Genomic DNA, 18,058 nt, shown 5'->3' on the forward strand with positions numbered 1-18,058 from the left:
TAGGTGTGGCAGTGGGAGTTCTTGGAAAAGCTTCCTCTGTGAGTCAGTGAATGAATGAATGGATGAATGAATGAATGAAAGGTTATGACTCAGGCCTCAGAGGACTCCTCGAGCTCTGACTGTCCAAGCCACGCCCATGGCCATCCATACCCTTGACAGAGCACAGTGTCTCTGTCTCTCCAAGCTCAGCCACAGGTCAGATCTTTACCAAACACTTCCAGGCCCTGGGATTGGCCATTAGCCAAGGTGACCCCAGGCTCTGGCTGTCCCTCTCCCCGTCATTCCTTTAGCTGTATGCATCACCTACTTCCCTGGTTCCCCCTTGGCCTGTGCCGCAGGTGCTGGGCACCTTAACCTGAGGGTGCTGACCTCAGCCAGGAGCCATCGCAGGCAGAGGCTCGGCCTCTTCCCTCCTGCGTGTGACTGGCCCCTGGAAATGGGTCAGGAATTCTCTATTGGGGGTACCATGAGGAGCAGATGAGGTCATCTATCTTCTTTTTATAAAAAGTCATTTATTTATTTATTTTTTAACAGAGTTAGACAGTGAGAGAGAGAGACAGAGAAAGGTCTTCTTTCCATTGGCAGCAGGCAGAGTGATGGGGGGTAGAGAGAATGAGAGGGAGAGTGAAAGATCAATCTTCTATCTACTGACTCACCTCCCAAATGGCCATAACAGCCTGGGCTGGGCCAGACTGAAGACCGGAACCTGGAGCTGTATCTGGGTCTCCCAAGTGGGTACCAGGACCCAAGCACTCAGGCCATCTTGCATTGCATCTCCAGACACGTTAGCAGGGAGCTGGATTGGGAGCAGAGCAGCTGGGACTCACAGCTTAACCTGCCACACCCCAACGCCAGCCCCAGTATCGATTTGTAGAACGGCGCGCAGTACCCAGCACTGGCTCCATGGGTCTGGCTGGAGAGAACTGTACACCAAGCTCGGTCACTGCATCTGTCAGTCCCCAGCATCTGCCTCACAGTGGGAGGTGGGGGGTGGGGGGTGGGGGTGGGGCCCTTCCTGTTTCATAGGTGAGGGTGTGGCAGCTCAGGCAGGTAAGGTGACATGCTCCGGGGGTCCAGGGCCCTGCAGGGCCTGAGCTGCCCCTTAAAACGTCAAGGGCGACACTGGGGACCCAAGGTCAGGGTCAAGTGGGGAAGCTAGACAGCCTGCCGGTGAGCTCTCTCTCCTCTGGCCTACAGCGGGGCCTAGGATTGAGTCAAGGAGTGAGGACCAAGCAGAAGGAATTTTCCAGTCGGATCAACTTTTATCAAGAGCAGGTACCCGGGAGGAAGGAATGTTCCACGCTGGATTGGAAAGTCCAGGTGGGCCTGCGGGAGGGCCCGACCTGGACGGAAATGCTCTTGGTCCAGGAGGTGGCGGAAAATGCCCGGGAAACTGATCTGTGGCCTCCGGCTGGCCTGATCACTCGGAGAGCCTCAGGCAGGCCCCACCCTGCTCCGAGTCTGCAGCCTCCTGGGGGTCTCTCCATGACTGGGACTTGTCCTCTGGTTCAGACCTGGTCCTCAGCGGTCACCACCCATCAGGGCTCCCTGGCATACCATGTGTGCCTGGCTCCACTACAAGGCACTGGCCCAAGGTGCACAGGTGGGCATGAGGTGGGCGGCCTTCTGCACTGGGCGACACTGGGGCTCAGTCTCCCTGCTGAGTAGGCAGCAGGTGGAGGGAGCGCAGCAAGCAAAGTCACAGTGGCATTTGGGGGAGTGGAGTACCTGCCTGGGACGAGGCTCCTGGGTCCTGGCCTTTGGGGTTGGCAGGGCTGTGGGGGCTGCCCTCGGCTGTGGCACAGGTTAGGCCCAGGGGAGGGGAGGCTCCCAATACAGGAGGAAACCAGGGCCCTGCAGGCTTGGGGAGCCCATGTTCTCTTCCCCTCTGCCACCACGGGGCGCAGGAGTGGTACAGGCAGCAGTAAGAGACTGGGAAGGGTGGCGACCCCAGACTTCCCTCTGCTCAGCTCACAGCTGCTCAACCTTCACCTGGGGGCCACACAAGTCATCAGCAAGCCTGGTGAAATATATCCCAGGGCTGTCCCGCCCCCCCCCCCCCCCCGCCTTTGCCAGCCGCAGAGGCCTTGCTGCTCGCTTGGCCTGGAATTCCCACCCCCACCTCTTACAGTGGTCTCAGCGCCAGTGTCACAACCTCAGAGGGATGAGCCCTGGCCACTGAGTCCCCAGCGGCCCCCTCTGGGCGTCTGCTGGTTTACAAGGGGCACTATGGGGAATTACTTTGTATGTATTTGTTCCTGGAAGCCTGGATTTGACGCAAGGCTAACTCCAATTATTCCAGGTTCCATTCCCTCCTGCAAAGTCACTGGGCCACTCTGTTCCCCTTAATGTCGCTCATGTGGTGGGGAGGGTCCCAAGAGAAGGAGGTGACCTGGGGGGTTGGGGGGGTGACGGGATCCTGGAAGAGTCAACCCTGTTAGAGCTGGCAGACTTTGGCCATCGGTTGCACAGACCCGGGCTCCCGCCCCCGCTGCCGCTCACCCTGCAGCCTCAGCCAGGAGAGAGAGCTAACACGAGCAACCTTTGCCCCGCAGGAGCACTGGATCTCCCCGCAGAGTGCCACGCACATCAAGCCCATGCACCCCACGTCTGTGCATGGCGTGGAGGACATGATCCGCCTGGGTGACCTCAACGAGGCGGGCATCCTGCGCAACCTGCTCATCCGCTACCGGGACCACCTCATCTATGTGAGTGCAGCTGCGGCCCCGCCCACGGCCACGGCCCCGCCCACGGCCGCAGGCCCCGCCTCCAGAGGGCTTGCCTGCAGCTGCAGGTCCCGTGGCTCCTCCTCCTGTGGGGTTTGTGTGAAGGGGGCACTTGTGCCTCTGTAAGCCTTCAAACCTCTGGACAGCAGTGAGAGGCTTAGCGCTTTGCCCAGGAGCTGGGAGCCGCTGCCGCTGGGTGTTTGCTGGGGCCTGGGGGCCGCCACAGGGTCCTCACAGCGTGGGGGAGGGTGGATAAGGAGCCTGGATACTCAGCAGGACCCAAAGCAGGGAAGCGCTCCTCCGCACCTCAGGCCAGTCCCCCCGCCCCCACTGTCTTCCACCCGTGTCACTGAGCCAGGGTAGTGACCCTATGAGGATGACTTGGAGAGCAGCAGAACCCATGGAGTGGTCATGCTTGCTGGCCACAGCAACCATTACAAGTCCCCAGAATTATGGGGGACCCCAAAGGGCTTGTGTTTCTGTGGGTTTATCTGCTGGTATTTACCATGTTAGAAGTTACAACTGAGAACTTGAAAAGTATTCATTGAAAATCATCAGTAGGATAACAAAGATGACATTTTATGAAAAATAATTACATTTGCCAAAATAAAGAAAAGTTAGAAGATTAGCCTTGCTTTCCAAGTTCACACCTCTGCAGTGCTGGGTTTGCTAGCAGACTACCAGACTGGCACGTCTGCTTCCCACGCAGTCTGATGCTGGTGTTTGGTGGCGCTGAATGGGGAGCGCCAGGCCTCGTGGACGTGGGTCTGGGGAGAGGCAGCCTCCCAGACTCCCCCGGGGGTCTTTGTCCCTGCTCTGAGAACTGCTGCCCTAGTCTGGTAGCTGCATTTCACAGAAGGGAGACGGAACCCCACCATGGGTAGCCAGGCCCAGAGCTGTGTGCTGGTCACTGCATGGCCCTGACCTGGCCCCACCCTCAGGCAGCCCCTGGTGAAGGAAGCCAAGGCCAAGAAAGCAGGTGGGGACAGGAGCGAGCCTCTTGGGCAGCCAGGGCTGCATCACGTGGCCCAGAGCAGGCTCCTGTGAGGACACTCTGAGGCTGGGGCGCAGAGGTGTGGGATGATGTGGGCATGAGAGAAGTGCTGAGGTGGCTCTGTGGGGCTTGGGAGTTTGGGGCGGCACAGGGGCGAGGGGTGGACAGGCCCCTGGTGCTGGGTGAGGCTGGCTGGGTGAGATGGAATTCAGGAGGGGGCGCTGTGTGAATAGAGGGCTGGAGGCAGGACCTGGCCAGGGCAGCAAGTGACACAGTGCCACTCAGGTTGTCAGGACCTTGAAGCAACAGGGAAAGCTGGGGCTGGAAGAGTCTGGGGCGCCCAGTGCGCCTGAGACACAGGGGGTGACCCTGCCCCTGCTACCCTGGCAGCTCCACCCCACCGGCTGGGTGAGGCCCCCGTGTCTGGAGGTGCCACCTGTGCTCTGCCTCCTCTGAGCAAGGAATGGGGGGCGAGGGAGTGGGGTGGTGTGGGGGCCGAAGGGCTCCCTGCAAAGTGCTTTGATGTGCCTATCGCATGGACACTATGAGCCAGGCACAGCCTCCCCTAGGAGCCCCCACAGCACAGGGGAGGGAGGTGGCTGACGGCCTCTCAAGCAGGCAGTGGGGGCCATGGTTCCAGGGCTTCTGTGGGAGGCTGGACCCTGGCTCCCAGAGTTCCTTGAGCTGCCACTGCTGCTTCTGGAGCCTGCCTCAGCAGGAGGCTGGGACCAGGAGCTGGACCCGGGTTCTGCTGTATAGGACACAGGCTTGTGAAACACTCTAGGTTAAATAACCGCCCCGGAACTTAATTTTATTTTTTTCTGCACACTTTTTGAAGTCCCCTTGTAGGTGAGCAGAGAGGTTGCCAATCCACCCGCCCAGAGTGGTGACTGTCAGGACAGATCCCCCGTCATTGGCCGTGTGCCCCAACTCAAGGCCAGCTCTCCTGTCCGGGGAGCCAGGGACCCCTTCCCAGGGGAGGTGCTGGTTGCTATGGGTGTTTCCCCACCCAGGACCCTGCAGATGGGTGTCTGGGAACCCCCAGGAGGCGTGGAGCGCTTGGTTCGGTGATTCTGCAGGCGGTTTTGTTCTTCATCTGTGGGGGGGTCTCTGGGCTGAATCAAGGCAAAACAGGCCGCGTACGGAAGAGGGAGAGACAGGCGGCTCGGCCAGCCCGGAGCAGTGAAGCTGCGCCTGAGATCGGGGCTGTGCTGAGCTGGTCACTGCCGGCTGGGGTCACCCCGGCTTTCTCTCCTTGGAGCGTGACCTTTACTCTCTGGGGGACCAAAGACTGATTCCAGAGGCTTATGGGTGCTCCAGAGAGCCCTCGAATCTGCGCCATGTGCCTCTCGGGTGCTCAGCTGTAGCCTTTCTGACAGGGACCAGGGAAGAGCCCACATGAGCCACCTGCCACCTGCTGCTTGTCAGGGCCTCCTGGCCGGGAACCAAGCCGTGGCAGCTGGGGGTCCCGGGACCCATGCTCAATCCTTGCAGGCTCAAAGGGGTGGCCGGGGCCTGCTGAGTCTGCAGTGCTGTGGCTTGGCGGACAAGGTGCCGTGAGAGCAAGGCCTGGAGTCCCGCCCAGAAACCATGCCTGTCCCTCACCATGGCAACGCCTGTCACTTCGTGGGTCAGGTTACCTTGGGCACAGCCCATACGCCCGTGATGTCCTCGTATTACCAAGGCTGCCTGCAGCCTTACGACGTATCCCTGAGCTGAGTGGCCTGCACCGGGAGCCCCAGGCAGTGTCCCAGGGCTGCGATCAGCCCGGGGCCCCCAGAATGAGGGAGGGGTATAGGGACACCTCCAAACCCTTCACTGGGTGGTCCAAGAGGCCAGCGGTTGTCCCTGGGTCCTGTAGGAAGCAGGGGCCAAGCTGCTGGAACCCAGGGCTCCCTGGTGCCGGACAGAGGCTGGGGGCCTGCTCTGGGAGATGCGGGACTGGGACCTGATGTTGGATGTGGCTTTAGGGGGTCCTTGGCCCCGTCTGGGCTCAGTCTTCTCTCGGGCATGGCCCTGGGGTGAGAGCCCTGGTCACCATGGGAAGCGGAGTCCTGGGAGTTGCTTTTGGTCTCCCTGGCCTGCTGGATGCTAAGGAAAGTCCCCAGTTTTACAGGCCTGGGGGCTCCCTGGAAGAGGTGGAACTGGAGGTAGAATTGGTTCCTGCCCCTTCCTTCTGATCTCAAAGAGGCCTCTTGATCTTGACTTGGAGACTCGGGACCCCATGGGGACCTGGGCTTTGTCCTTGGCCTGGGAATGGTCCTTTGCCCCTCCCCCGCCACCTCTGCCTCCCCCAGTCCTCACCTCTGCCCTGTGCTCCACAGGCGTTTGTTACTGAAGAACTGAGCAGGGGCCTCTGCTGGGCTGGCCCCTTAGAAACGGGGGTGGGGGAGGGGCTGGAGGGCTCAGTGAGCAGTACCGAGCCTGAAGGGGCCATGGGCACTGAGGTACAAAGAGGGCCAGGACCTCCCTGCCAGCCCTGGCCTGGCTGCCACACTCTTCCACCACCCCAGCTGCCAGCCCCACTGGTCTCGCAGGTGCCTTCCGGGAGAGACCGGCGCTGGGGCCCCTGTGCTGAGGTCCCTGGCTCATCCCAAGCCCTGCTTCTCTCCTGTACGACCCAGGCATATCCCCCACTTGTCTGAGGGACTGAGGCTCAGTTCTGCTGTCTGATAAGGGGCGCAGGCGCGCCAGGTGACGAGTGAGGGCATCGGTCTGCTCTCTTCACTGCGGAGGGCCTCAGTGTACGATGCGTTTAGGAATGGGTAGATATGCTGCAGGCTGGAACATGTTCACAGAGAAAGTGACACTATTTTTCATCAGTTCTCCAGGGGGAGGACAGACTGTGTGTGTACATGTGTGCACTTGTGTGAGTGTGCCTGTTTGTGTGTGTATGCATGTGTGGTGCTTGCATGTGTGCACGTGTGTGGTATGCATGCATGCATGTATGTGCAGGCAGGTGCGATGTGTGTGCGTGCATGTGTGGTGTCTGCGTGTGTGCGCATATGTGGTGTGCATGTGTGCATGCATGCATGTGTGTGGTGTGTGCGAGTGTGTGGTGTGTGTGTGTTCATGCGTTTAGAGCCTCACCCCCCCCCCCCCAGTGGAGGGCAGATGGCAGGGAAGGTGGGAGCCCATGGAAGGGGTCTGCAGTGGTCAGCTGAGACACGGGCCAGGGAGGTGGCCACACAGGGACAGAAGGGGAGCAGTGCCCAGGGGCTGCCCGGGGTGGAGGGTGGTGGTGGCACCCTAGGCCAGCTTGGGCAGGCAGCTGAGCCCTCCGTGCTGGGGGACACCAGGAGGCAGGGAACCACAGGGCCTCGTGCTCAGGAGGACCTGCTGGGGTGTGGGCAGGGCGGAGAGGGCCAGGGGAGCCGTGGGTGGGAGCCGAGTCCCGTCCCAGCCCCAGGAGGCCTCATGGCGTCTCGGCATCCTCCGTGTCCGTCTCTGGCAGTGTCCCCGCCTCTCAGGGCCGGCTCCGTCTGGCCCTCACCCCTCCCGCGGGCTGGTCATTAGGGCTGAGACAGCCTCAGAGACTCTGCTATTCTTCGTCCCGGGGTGAGCTTTCCCCAGCAGACCTCCCGAATGTCGCGCCCTTTCACGCCTCTGCTCAGTGCCTGCTGGCCACCGTCTGCCACCACCCCCGCCTCGAGCTGCGCTCCCAGCCTCCCCCTGTCTGAGGCAGGGTCGCAGATGCCGGTGTGGGCTCAGCCATCTGCACCTGCTGATCACGAGCTGGGCGGCCGAGCCTCACCGTCTGGACAGGGGGTGGCACTGGTGCCCACGGTACCTGGAAAGGCTGGTTGTCTGCCCTTCAGTTTCTGTAACAGCCACGGGAGGTGGATGTCAGTCATCTCCTTTTACAGACAGGCGGAGTGCTCCCTGTAGCTGATTCCCCACCTGACGTGGGCCCCCCTTCGCCGGCCCCAGAGACCACTGTCCAGCTGGTTCCCGTGGGGCAGGGCCCCGTGGCTGGGGGCTGCAGGCTCTGACCTGCGAGTATGGGGAACCCCAGGCGATGTGGGGTGTTGTCGGTTGTCTGCTCACTGGCTCCCTTTCTTGCTGCCCGGCACATGACGCCGCAGACCAGCTGTGGAGGGCGGGTGAGTGTGGTGCAGACAGCACCCAGGACGGTCCTGCTGCTTTGCTTGGCCTGGCTGCCCCGCTGCGGCCTCCTGCCCACCCTGGCTCTTCCTGCTTGGGCCCGGACTGCACCCTTGGTCATCAGCAGGGAGTGTCAGCTGCTGCTGGCCATGGTCATGTGGAGGAGGCAGCTTGTGGGAGAGGAGACTCTTCCTGGCCCCAGAGAAGGGGGGGTCTGGCCAGGTCTCCCGGCCTGGGGGCCAGCGCCGGAACAGGAGCCCCGGGCTGTTCCCCAAATGCGGTGCCTGCAGCCCTGCTTTCCTCCATGGCTGCCTTGGGCTGAGGCTGCTGGGACACGGCTGCGGCCCTGGGGGGATGCACGGAGCCCTGGGTGGGAGGGGTGGCCCCCTGTCACCTCCCTTGCGTGGGCACATTTTTCCTCTGGCTCTGTCGGCCCCAGATGTCCATACCTCCATGCCAATTATAGGCAGGGCCTGACCTTTTCAAGCTTGAGTTGCCAGTGAGAGAGGGAGGAGGAACCCTCCAGTGCCTCCGGCTGCCCTGGTGGCAGGAGGGCCAGGCCACACTGTCCCTGTGTGTGCCAGGGCCCAGCCCACAGCAGTGGGTCTCACCATGAATGGCCACTCTGTGCATGGACCGAGAAGCCCAAGAGGGGAAAGCCCACAGAAAGCTGTTTGAGGCGTGTAGGGCCCTGCTGCTGCCAGCCTGGTCAGTGGGAGGTGCCCTGTGCTGCCGAGTACGGGGGCCGCTCCCCCCCGCTCCCCCAGCAGCTCAGCCTCCCCTCGGGATGGGCTCCTGTATCCGAATTTCCCTCCAAAAGCTGGGGTGCAGGCCTCGGAAGCCAGGATTTGAGGCCCCAGCGTGCTGTGGTTTTCACAGTACACGGGCTCCCTTAGCCTTCCGAGGCAGCTCTCTGGTGCTCATTTGACTGATACAGAAAGGGAAAGCAAAGTTTAGAAACCCCGTCTCCCTCTCGCCCCAGGTCTCTCCTCCCAGCCCCTGCACCATTGAGCGTGAGCCGGCCCCAAGCTGGTCTGGAGGCCCAGCCCAGCTCCCGAGGAGGCAGGGTCTGCACACGGGCCCCCAGGGCCTGTGGAGCAGGGCACGGCCTCCCGCGTGGCAGTCCTCAACACCCCTTCCTCCCTGCTGCCCGCAGACGTACACGGGCTCCATCCTGGTGGCCGTGAACCCCTACCAGCTGCTGTCCATCTACTCGCCCGAGCACATCCGCCAGTACACCAACAAGAAGATCGGCGAGATGCCCCCCCACATCTTCGCCATCGCCGACAATTGCTACTTCAACATGCAGCGCAACAGCCGCGACCAGTGCTGCATCATCAGGTGGGCCGCTCAGACGCCGGGAGGGCTCGGCGCACGGCCGCGATGGTCCTGGGACTCCCGCTGTGCCGCAACGCGCAGAATCCCCTCGCATTCCCTCGGTCTCCCGTCTCTACTAAGGCAGCAGGGTGCGGGTCAGCTTTTGAGTCCAGCCTTGTTCCCTGCCGGCTCCTGATACGTTAGGAAATCTCGGGCACCCGTGTTCTCTTGGGCAGAGGGTTGGCTGAGCACCTGACATGTGCCAGGCTCTGTGGCAACTAAGAGCCGAGGAGTGCAGATCTGAACCTTGGGGACAGAGTGACCTCTGGGTGTGGCCGTGCATGGAGCTCCTCCGGTCCTCCCCTGGCCCCCGACGGCCCAGATTGTCGGGTCAGTTAGAGATGGCAGTGCGGAGGGGTGCGGCGTGGGCTGTGACGGCTCATGGGCTCGCTCCTTCCGCAGTGGGGAGTCTGGGGCCGGGAAGACGGAGAGCACCAAGCTGATGCTGCAGTTCCTGGCCGCCATCAGTGGGCAGCACTCGTGGATTGAGCAGCAGGTGCTGGAGGCCACTCCGATCCTGGAGGGTAAGGCCAGTGCGCCGAGGGCGGGGCGGGGCGGGGAGGGGGCTGCCCTTGCCCGTGACCTTCTGCGCACCTGCAGCCTTTGGGAATGCCAAGACCATCCGCAATGACAACTCCAGCCGCTTTGGGAAGTACATCGACATCCACTTCAACAAGCGGGGCGCCATCGAGGGGGCCAAGATCGAGCAGTACCTGCTGGAGAAGTCCCGTGTCTGTCGCCAGGTGGGCCTGAGCCCCGGGCTCGTGGGAGTGCGTGTGGTCCTTCCCTGGAGCAGAGCGGCACCTGTTCCGACCCCGGCCAGCTGCGTAGCTCTGGTGGTCCCTCACCTGCCCTAGCTGCTGCCTCCTGGCCTCTGTGCCTGAAGTCCCCTTGGCTTCCTGCCTGACCGTGTTTGTGGCCCTCCTGATGTCCTGTGTCCTGACGGCCTCTCCTGTCTCCTCCCCACCCGCTCCTGTGCGCCCAATGCTTCCAGGCCCCTGATGAACGGAACTACCACGTGTTCTACTGCATGCTGGAGGGCATGAGCGAGGCTCAGAAGAAGAAACTGGGGCTGGGCCAGGCTGCCGACTACAACTACTTGGCCATGGTGAGGTCCCGATGGGCACCCCATGGGCTGCAGGTAGACCCAGGCCACGTGCACACAGGCTCCCCCAGCTCCCGGTGGTTGGCAACACGTGTGGGCCGTCTCCTGTCCTGCTCGGCCCACCTGGGGCTCGCCTGTGCCCTGAGGCCTGCGGCCCACTTGGCCATGCGGCCCCTTGCACGTGCATCTAGACGGCTCCTCATCACAAACCATGTGCTTCTAAGCATGTGGACACATGTGTGTATGTGTGCATACATCTGTGCCCACATGTGCTGTTAGGGTTTAATCTTTGAGGATATGAAGGACTGGGCCTCCGACAGGCAACATGGGGACAGGGCTGTGGTGCCAGCCTCCTGCTGCTGTCTGGGCACCCAGGAGAGGGGGGCCTGGGGCCATTGTTGCCACCACCAAGCACCGCCTCCTTAGCCCTGGGGGGAGCTGTTGCCTGGGGCTGGGCTGGAGCAGGCCACAGACACAGGCATAGACTAGGGTGCCTAAGGGCTGTGTGTGTGTCTGTGTGTGGTATGACAGCACTTCCTGGACACTCCCTGTAGCTGGCTGGCACACTTGGGCACGCACACACATGCGTGTGTACACACAGGTCTCACAGGCATGTGCAGATCGCCGCAGGCTGCCATCATTGCTCTGCCTATCTGCAGCTGCCCCTCCTCCATCCATATCAGGCTGCACCTGGGGAGGGGTCGAGTCCCTGAGTGTGGGTGTCCTGGAGGGAATGAGGGGCCATGGAAGGCCCTGGCTGTGTGACTGCCAGACAGGTGGCCAGGGCTCTGTGACCTGGCTCCTCTCATTCGTGGGAGGGAGGGAGCCCGGGGTCCCTGGGTGGATGTGGTCGGTGTGTTCCTGAAAAGCCTGGGCAGGAGTGCTGTGGACCTCTGGAGGGGTCCTGAAGCCCACCAGGTGAGATCAGTACCTGGGGTCCTGAGCCCTTCAGCCCGGCACTGCCCCCCTGCGTGCCCATGGCCTCCCTCAGGCCCTCCCATTACCTGCCCCCTCCCCGGCCCCGCCCACAGGGTAACTGCATAACCTGCGAGGGACGCGTGGACAGCCAGGAGTACGCCAACATCCGCTCGGCCATGAAGGTGCTCATGTTCACAGACACAGAGAACTGGGAGATCTCGAAGCTCCTGGCCGCCATCCTGCACCTGGGCAACCTGCAGTATGAGGGTGAGAGGCCGCGCAGATGTGCCCTGCCCCGCCCCCTGCTGGACACCTGACCGCACACTGGGTACCAGCAGTGGTTTCCACCCCAGTGACGTGTACCCTCCTTGGAAGGACGCCTGGGAGAAGTCCCGTGCGGGTCGGTTTGCAGAGGTCGGCTAGCTTGGCGGCAGCCTTAGGGGTGGCATCACTGGGCTGCGACCGTGTCCTGGAGATGCACAGAGGAAGGATGCTGGGAGTTGACTAGGGGCCCCTTAAGTCTGGCCTCTTCTGTAAGGTCAGCCGCCTTAGAGTGAGGGCCAATCTTTGAACCACTTCACACATAGATGTGGGTGACTGTAGTCATCTCCTGAAAGCCAGAAGGCTAGGAAAGGGAGCCTCTGATGTTCCCTGGATGTGTACTCTGTGCCAGGCCGAGAGGTCCTCTTTGCTCGTGCGTGAGCCTCGGGCAGAGCTGGGGCTCTGTGGCATTTGCTCAGTGCATGAACTCTGCATGAGAGAAAACATGGGATTGACCGCCCCAGGCAGAAGGCAGGGCTGTGAGTAGGGTACAGGGGAGGAAGGGCGAGTTCGTGCCTGTCTCGTAGGAGTGGGCTGCCCCTGAGAGCTCGGGAGTCTGGGATGGAGAGGGAGGGGCAGACACGCACACTGCCAGTGTCTGCCACTTGGATGGTAGGTATGGGGCCAGGTGTGGAGCACGCAGGGTCCCTGCCCTCAGGGACCCCATGGATCCCTGGCGAGAACATCGCCCAAACATCTGTTGACCCAGACAAGCATTTAGACAGGGTAGACATGGCGCTCGTGCCCTCTGTGGACAGGGCCAACCCTCCCCCTAAGAGTGGCATGGCTCCTGGTCCCGCCAGGACTGCCCCTCGCCCCCACGTCCACCTCCCTGCCCTGACGCCACGCCCCTTGCTGCCGACAGCCCGCACGTTTGAAAACCTGGATGCCTGTGAGGTCCTCTTCTCCCCGTCGCTGGCTACAGCCGCGTCCCTGCTGGAGGTCAGTGCCCAGCCTTCTCTCCCACCACTGCCTCTGCCCCGGCGAATCCAGCGCTGGCTGCGAGCTCAGCGGGGCCAGGATGTGGGAAGCGGCTTGCTGGGTCCCCTGCTTGGGAGAGCCCTCACTGTTCAGTGTTGAGAACCCACAGTGTCTGGGCTCTGCTGGGCACGGGTCCCAGGGGAGCAGAGCCAGATCTGGGACCCTCACTGGCCTGTGCTAGCCAAGTGTCCCCAGAAGCTGTGGGCTGGGGTGGGGCACGGGAGCCCAGGGGCCTGGGCTGGGTGCCCTGGGCGAGTCATTCCTGGCTTCAGTCTCCGCACCTGGGGACAGCGTATGGGTATCCATGCATCAGGTACGTTGAGTCTGTCACTCATTCAGCCGACGAGGCTCTGCCCTGGGTTAGACAACTGACCAATAGAGCCAGAGTCACAGCCAGTCCTGGCGGGGCCAGGGAACCTGCTGGGGCAGTCGAGGGGCTGTGAGCCAGGAAAATTCCTTGTGCGCAGGGTTTGGGTGTGGGCCCCAGGGAAGGGCGGTCTCAGTGCAGGGGGTGGGGGGAAGGACAGGCCGCAGATGTCTGGGGGTCCTGGGTGAGACCCGGGTGTCCCTGCACCAGGTGAACCCCCCAGACCTGATGAGCTGCCTGACGAGCCGCACCCTCATCACCCGTGGCGAGACGGTGTCCACCCCGCTCAGCAGGGAGCAGGCGCTGGATGTGCGAGACGCCTTTGTCAAGGTGGGCTGGCATGGAGTGGCCCTCCACCCCCTCTGCGCCTGGCGAGGATGAGCTGCAGTGGACAGGTGCCAAGGAGTCTGCAGAGCTGAGCAGATCACTGGGTATCGACCCCTGCCTGCCTGGGGCCCAGGGTCCAGGCACCAGCCACTGGCTGCCTCTGGGGCCTGGGTGCCAGCGCGCCTCCCTGTGAGCCTCAGGGGTCTGGCCATCCCTCGGGAGCTGGGCGCTTTGCACCCCCACCCACCCCGGGACCTTGCCAGCTCCATCCTCACAGCCCTCAACTGTTGGCCTGCTTTGATCAGCTGTTTCCAGCCGGGAGATGCCCTCTTCGGGGTGCATGGGGGACCCTTGGGTCCTTGCTGTTTCTGCAGTCATGCACTTGCCATTCACAGAGTCCTGCAGCCTGTGCTGGGCCCTGACCTGGGCTCTGGGACCTTAGTGGGGAGGAGGGCAGAGCCAGGAGCCCCGAGGAGGGCCCCTTCCCAAACCGGCAGGGCCGGGGAGGGACTCAGCGGGGCCCATCTCTCAACAGAGCTTTGAAACTCGGGCAGTGGGTTCTCCAGGCAGGCTCGGGGCTCCGGGCAGAGGGCGTGGCTCGGGTAAAGGCTGGGCAGTTGTGAGCAGCACGTCCCTCCCCAGGCGGCCGCAGTGGGGCCACCGTGCCTCCGGCAGCCTGGCGGTCTCACGGGGCGGGTGTGCTGGACATGAGGCTGCGGATGGCCGCTTTCAGGGAATCTACGGGCGGCTCTTCGTGTGGATCGTGGACAAGATCAATGCGGCCATTCACAAGCCGGCCTCCCAGGAGGTGAAGAGCTCTCGCCGGTCCATCGGCCTCCTGGACATCTTCGGGTTTGAGAACTTCACCGTGAACAGGTACCACGTGGGGCAGTGCCCTGGGGGACGGCTCTTCCTCAGCACGGACGTCACGTCCTCCCTTTAGGCCGCCTGGAGCTGGCTCGGGCAGGCCCTGCCAGGCCGGTAGGAATTGGCCTTCAGTTGCCTGGAGGCCCAAGGCTGTGATACCGTCCTGGCCACTTGAGGAGGCCACCTCTGGTCTCCAGGCTCCACTGGCTACTGCCGATCTGCTCAGGGCTGAGGCTGGGCCTGAGCCAAGCCTGAGCATCCTGGTCTTGGCCACTCTTGAATGATGGAGTAGTCACAGCTGGATCCTGGCCCCGCTTCCTGTCTGGGTGACTGTGGTAGGTCACCCCCATCCCGTCCTGATTGGCTGTCACAGAGACACACTGAGTAGGCAAGGCTGGGTCTGTGCAGCCAGGTCAGCATCTAGACCCTGATCGCCAAAGCCTGCACTCTGTCGAGCCCTGGGCACCCACCTGCCAGCTCTCCAGCCCTCCCTGTGTACCGACATGCAGGCAAATGTGGGCTCTGAGCTGGGGTCCTCAGCCCTGGGTTCAGGCCTTACCTCTCCTGTTTCAAAATGTTTGTTTATTCATCTTATTTGGTTGAAAGGCACAGAGACAGACAGTCTCCCATCTGCTGCTTCTCTCCCCATTGCCTCTAACAGCTGGGGCTGGTCCAGGCTGAAGCTGGGGGCCAGGAACTCCACCCGGGTCTCCCATGTGAGTGGCGGGGACCCAAGCACTTGAGCCTTCACCCACTGCTTCCCAAGATGTATCTTAGCAGGAAGCTGGAACCCGGACTCGAACCCAGGCCCCCAGTATAGGATGCGCATATCCCAAGCAGTGTCTGAGCTGCTGCGTCAACCCCTTCACTGTCCTTCCGATACACTGAGTGACCTTGGGCAAGCCCTCTGCCCTGCTGGGCCTCTGTGTCAGCCCCATCCCTGCCTCAGAGGCTAGAGAGTCGGTGATGGGGAGGCATCATGCAGAAGGTCACTCTGCAGGTCCAGGCTGTGCTGGGCTCCTGAGTGGCAGGACAGGGACCTGAGCAGCGCCCCGCCCCACCCCACCCCTCGCACCCCTGCAGCTTCGAGCAGCTCTGCATCAACTTCGCCAACGAGCACCTGCAGCAGTTCTTCGTGCGGCACGTGTTCAAGCTGGAGCAGGAGGAGTATGACCTGGAGAGCATCAACTGGCTGCACATCGAGTTCACCGACAACCAGGATGCCTTGGACATGATCGCCAACAAGCCCATGAACATCATCTCCCTCATCGACGAGGAGAGCAAGTTCCCCAAGGTGCCCCCCGCCCCCCAGCAGGCCAGGGTCCTGCCAGGGCCGCCTACAGGCTGGGGCAGGGGCAGGGGCAGGTCCCTTCCCAACTCCAAGCCTTAGCTTCCTTCACCTGCAAAATGAGAGTCGTGACACCTGCCCCTAGGGTGGCTCGGAGACTGATCCCCGGGCACCCACCTGACATTCGGGAACCACCTGCAGGTCGCAGGTCTGGGAGCTACAGATCTAAGCATGCAGTTGGTGCAGAATTAGGTGCCCAAGGCTCAGAACACGTCTAGGAATGGTGAAGGGGAAAGAGGAGAGGCTCCCAAGGAAATCGATTTCTAAATGGAAATGGACTTCCAAGGTCGTATGCTTCCAATGTATCCACACGGCAGAGAGCGCCTGTCTGGGTTCTAAATGAAGGGAGGGTAGGCTCATGAAGAGGGGTGCAAAGACCCGAGAGGAAAGGCCGAGGGCCTGGGCAGGAGGGGTGGGGTCAACAGCAGCCCCTCCATCCCCACAGGGCACGGATGCCACCATGTTGCATAAGCTGAATTCGCAGCACAAGCTCAACACCAACTACATTCCCCCCAAGAACACCCATGAGACCCAGTTTGGCATCAACCACTTTGCAGGCGTGGTCTACTACGAGACTCAAGGTACAGAGGGGTGCCAGGGCTGTCTTCTCTGCCTGTGGCCCCAGCTGCCCCTCCACAGCCCGGGAGAAAGGTCCTAGAATACAAGGAGCGGGAACTGGAAGCATGGGGTGCAATGCCCTTTTCTCAAATTTAAAAAAAAAACTGTCGTAAGATTAAATAACATAGTCTACCATTTTAACCCTTTTAAAAATACCTATTTGTTTGAAAGGCAGAGTTACAGAAGGAAAGAGAGAGGGAGTGTGTGTGAGAAAGAGAGATCTCCCATCTGCTGGTTCACTCTCCAAATGCCCATAAAAGCTGGGTCAGGGACTGGGAACTCCCTCCAGGTCTCACACATGGGTGACAGGACCAAAATACTTGGACCATGGTCTACTGCGTCCCAGGAGCATTAGCGGGAAGTTGGATCTGAAGCAGAGGCAGGACTTGAACCCAGGCATTCCCATATGGGATAAGGGCATCCCTAGCAGTGGCTTATCCTGCCGCACCATGTACCTGCCCCTGTGGTAACCCTTTTTAAGTGACCAATCCGGTGGCATTAAGGACATGCACATGGCACAGCCATCACCACCGGCGTCTCACAGACTCACCTTGGACAGAGATGCCAGATCCACTCAGCAGGAACTTCCTGTCCCTCCCTGCTGCCCCGACCTCCATTCAACTTCCTGTCTGTGCACTTGGCTATATGCAGACTCCTGCAGTATTCGGCCTCTTGTGTCTGGGGTGGGCCTCTTAGCAGGACGTCTTCAGGGCTCATCCTGGCACTGCCAGTCCCCTTCCTTTCCCTGGATATGAGCCCCATTCCAGCACGTGGAGCCTGTGTGTGGTTGATCTGTTGCCTGCTAATGGGCGGCGGGCTCTCCCTCCCTGTAGGCTGCTATAAATACCACTGTAAAGTACCCCTCTGAGTCCCTGCTGCCGATTCCTTTGAGTTGGCTCCTTGCTACTTTGTACATGTAGGGAAACTGAGGCTGGGCAGTTTGGGGCAGGGGAGTTGACTGTCCTTACGTGACGTGGCATGACCTATGGCACCAGGCCAGGCAGAGCAAGAGCCCAGTTACCCACCATGGCTGAGCTCTGAGGGAAAGCGTCTTCTTCCTCCTGAGCGCCACACAGTGGAGCTCATTCTAAGTCTGCAAGAAGCGGGGTCAGAGCGCAGCTTTATCCCACTGGGTCTCTGTGCCGTCTGCCATGCAGGCAGCCCAGTGACACTCCCCAGCCACCCCCAGCCAGCAAAGCTCCCCACTACTCAGCCCCTCAGGTCTCAGCCCCAGGAGTGGCAGCCTCCTCCGGGCCCGTGTGGTATGAGGCAGCACCCTGGGCGGGGCCGGGGCTGGGGCCGGGCGCCCCAGGGGAGGATGGAACTCAGCCTGGCACAGGTTCTCTGAGCACCAGTTTCCTCCCTGGAGGTGCCTGCCTGCCCCACCGTGCAGGGGAGTGGGGAGGGTACCCTGTAGAAGGCAGGGAGGAGTGGGGTTGAATGGGCTCCTGGACTCAGCTCGCACGCGTCGCCAGTGTCCTCGCCCGGGCAGCCTGCTGCCTCAGCGAAAGACCACATGGTGGCTTTGGGGTGGCTCAGGAAGGTGGCCCTGCTGTGATCTGGAGACCAAGCCTCCCTGTCTTTCTGGAATAAGCCCAGAAGAGGGTTCTGTGTTGGGGAGTCAGCCCCTCGCTTCCAGTGGTCATGGGCAAGCCGCCGCCCTCCCCAGGCCTCAGTGTCCACCTACTATGGGGGTGAATCTTTGTGTGTGGGGTCCTCCCAGCTCAGACTCGCTGATTCGGGAAGGGCCGGGGCTGTCAGGCGGGCGAGGTCTGAGCCCTCTTTGTGCTGCCCAGGCTTCCTGGAAAAGAACCGGGACACCCTGCATGGGGACATCATCCAGCTGGTCCACTCCTCCAGGAACAAGTTCATCAAACAGATCTTCCAGGCCGACGTTGCCATGGTGAGGCTTGGGGCTGCGGGCTGGGAGGCGGGCTGCAGGGTGGCCAGGGCCCTCACCCTAGAGCCAACAGCTGCGGTCCAGCTCCAGGAGGGGCCTGCAGGA

The 18,058-nt window shown here is 61.8% G+C and overlaps 1 protein-coding gene across 12 annotated transcripts in view; it reads left to right on the forward strand.

Annotated features, from left to right (window-relative positions):
- The window catches only part of MYO7A (myosin VIIA), a 68,297-nt gene that overhangs the window by 14,463 nt on the left and 35,776 nt on the right, over positions 1-18,058 (forward strand). For 8 of the 12 annotated variants that reach the window (XR_011389416.1, XR_011389417.1, XM_070075774.1 and 5 more), the window contains 12 exons: positions 2,556-2,708; positions 8,981-9,165; positions 9,604-9,725; positions 9,802-9,944; positions 10,196-10,309; positions 11,338-11,491; positions 12,411-12,487; positions 13,104-13,223; positions 13,954-14,096; positions 15,171-15,381; positions 15,881-16,016; positions 17,850-17,956. Coding sequence is in view for 10 of the 12 variants with exons in the window: in XM_070075774.1 (XP_069931875.1) it covers positions 2,556-2,708; positions 8,981-9,165; positions 9,604-9,725; positions 9,802-9,944; positions 10,196-10,309; positions 11,338-11,491; positions 12,411-12,487; positions 13,104-13,223; positions 13,954-14,096; positions 15,171-15,381; positions 15,881-16,016; positions 17,850-17,956 (1,665 nt within the window). In the remaining 2 variants the exon portion in view is untranslated. Of the gene's footprint in view, positions 1-1,061; positions 1,321-1,411; positions 1,604-2,555; positions 2,709-8,980; positions 9,166-9,603; positions 9,726-9,801; positions 9,945-10,195; positions 10,310-11,337; positions 11,492-12,410; positions 12,488-13,103; positions 13,224-13,255; positions 13,289-13,953; positions 14,097-15,170; positions 15,382-15,880; positions 16,017-17,849; positions 17,957-18,058 lie in introns of those variants that run through there. The other 4 variants (XM_070075789.1, XM_070075791.1, XM_070075782.1 and 1 more) reach the window with 4 other exon arrangements.

The sequence above is a fragment of the Oryctolagus cuniculus genome, chromosome 1 (assembly GCF_964237555.1).
Source record: "Oryctolagus cuniculus chromosome 1, mOryCun1.1, whole genome shotgun sequence".
NCBI classification, from domain to species: Eukaryota; Metazoa; Chordata; class Mammalia; order Lagomorpha; family Leporidae; genus Oryctolagus; species Oryctolagus cuniculus.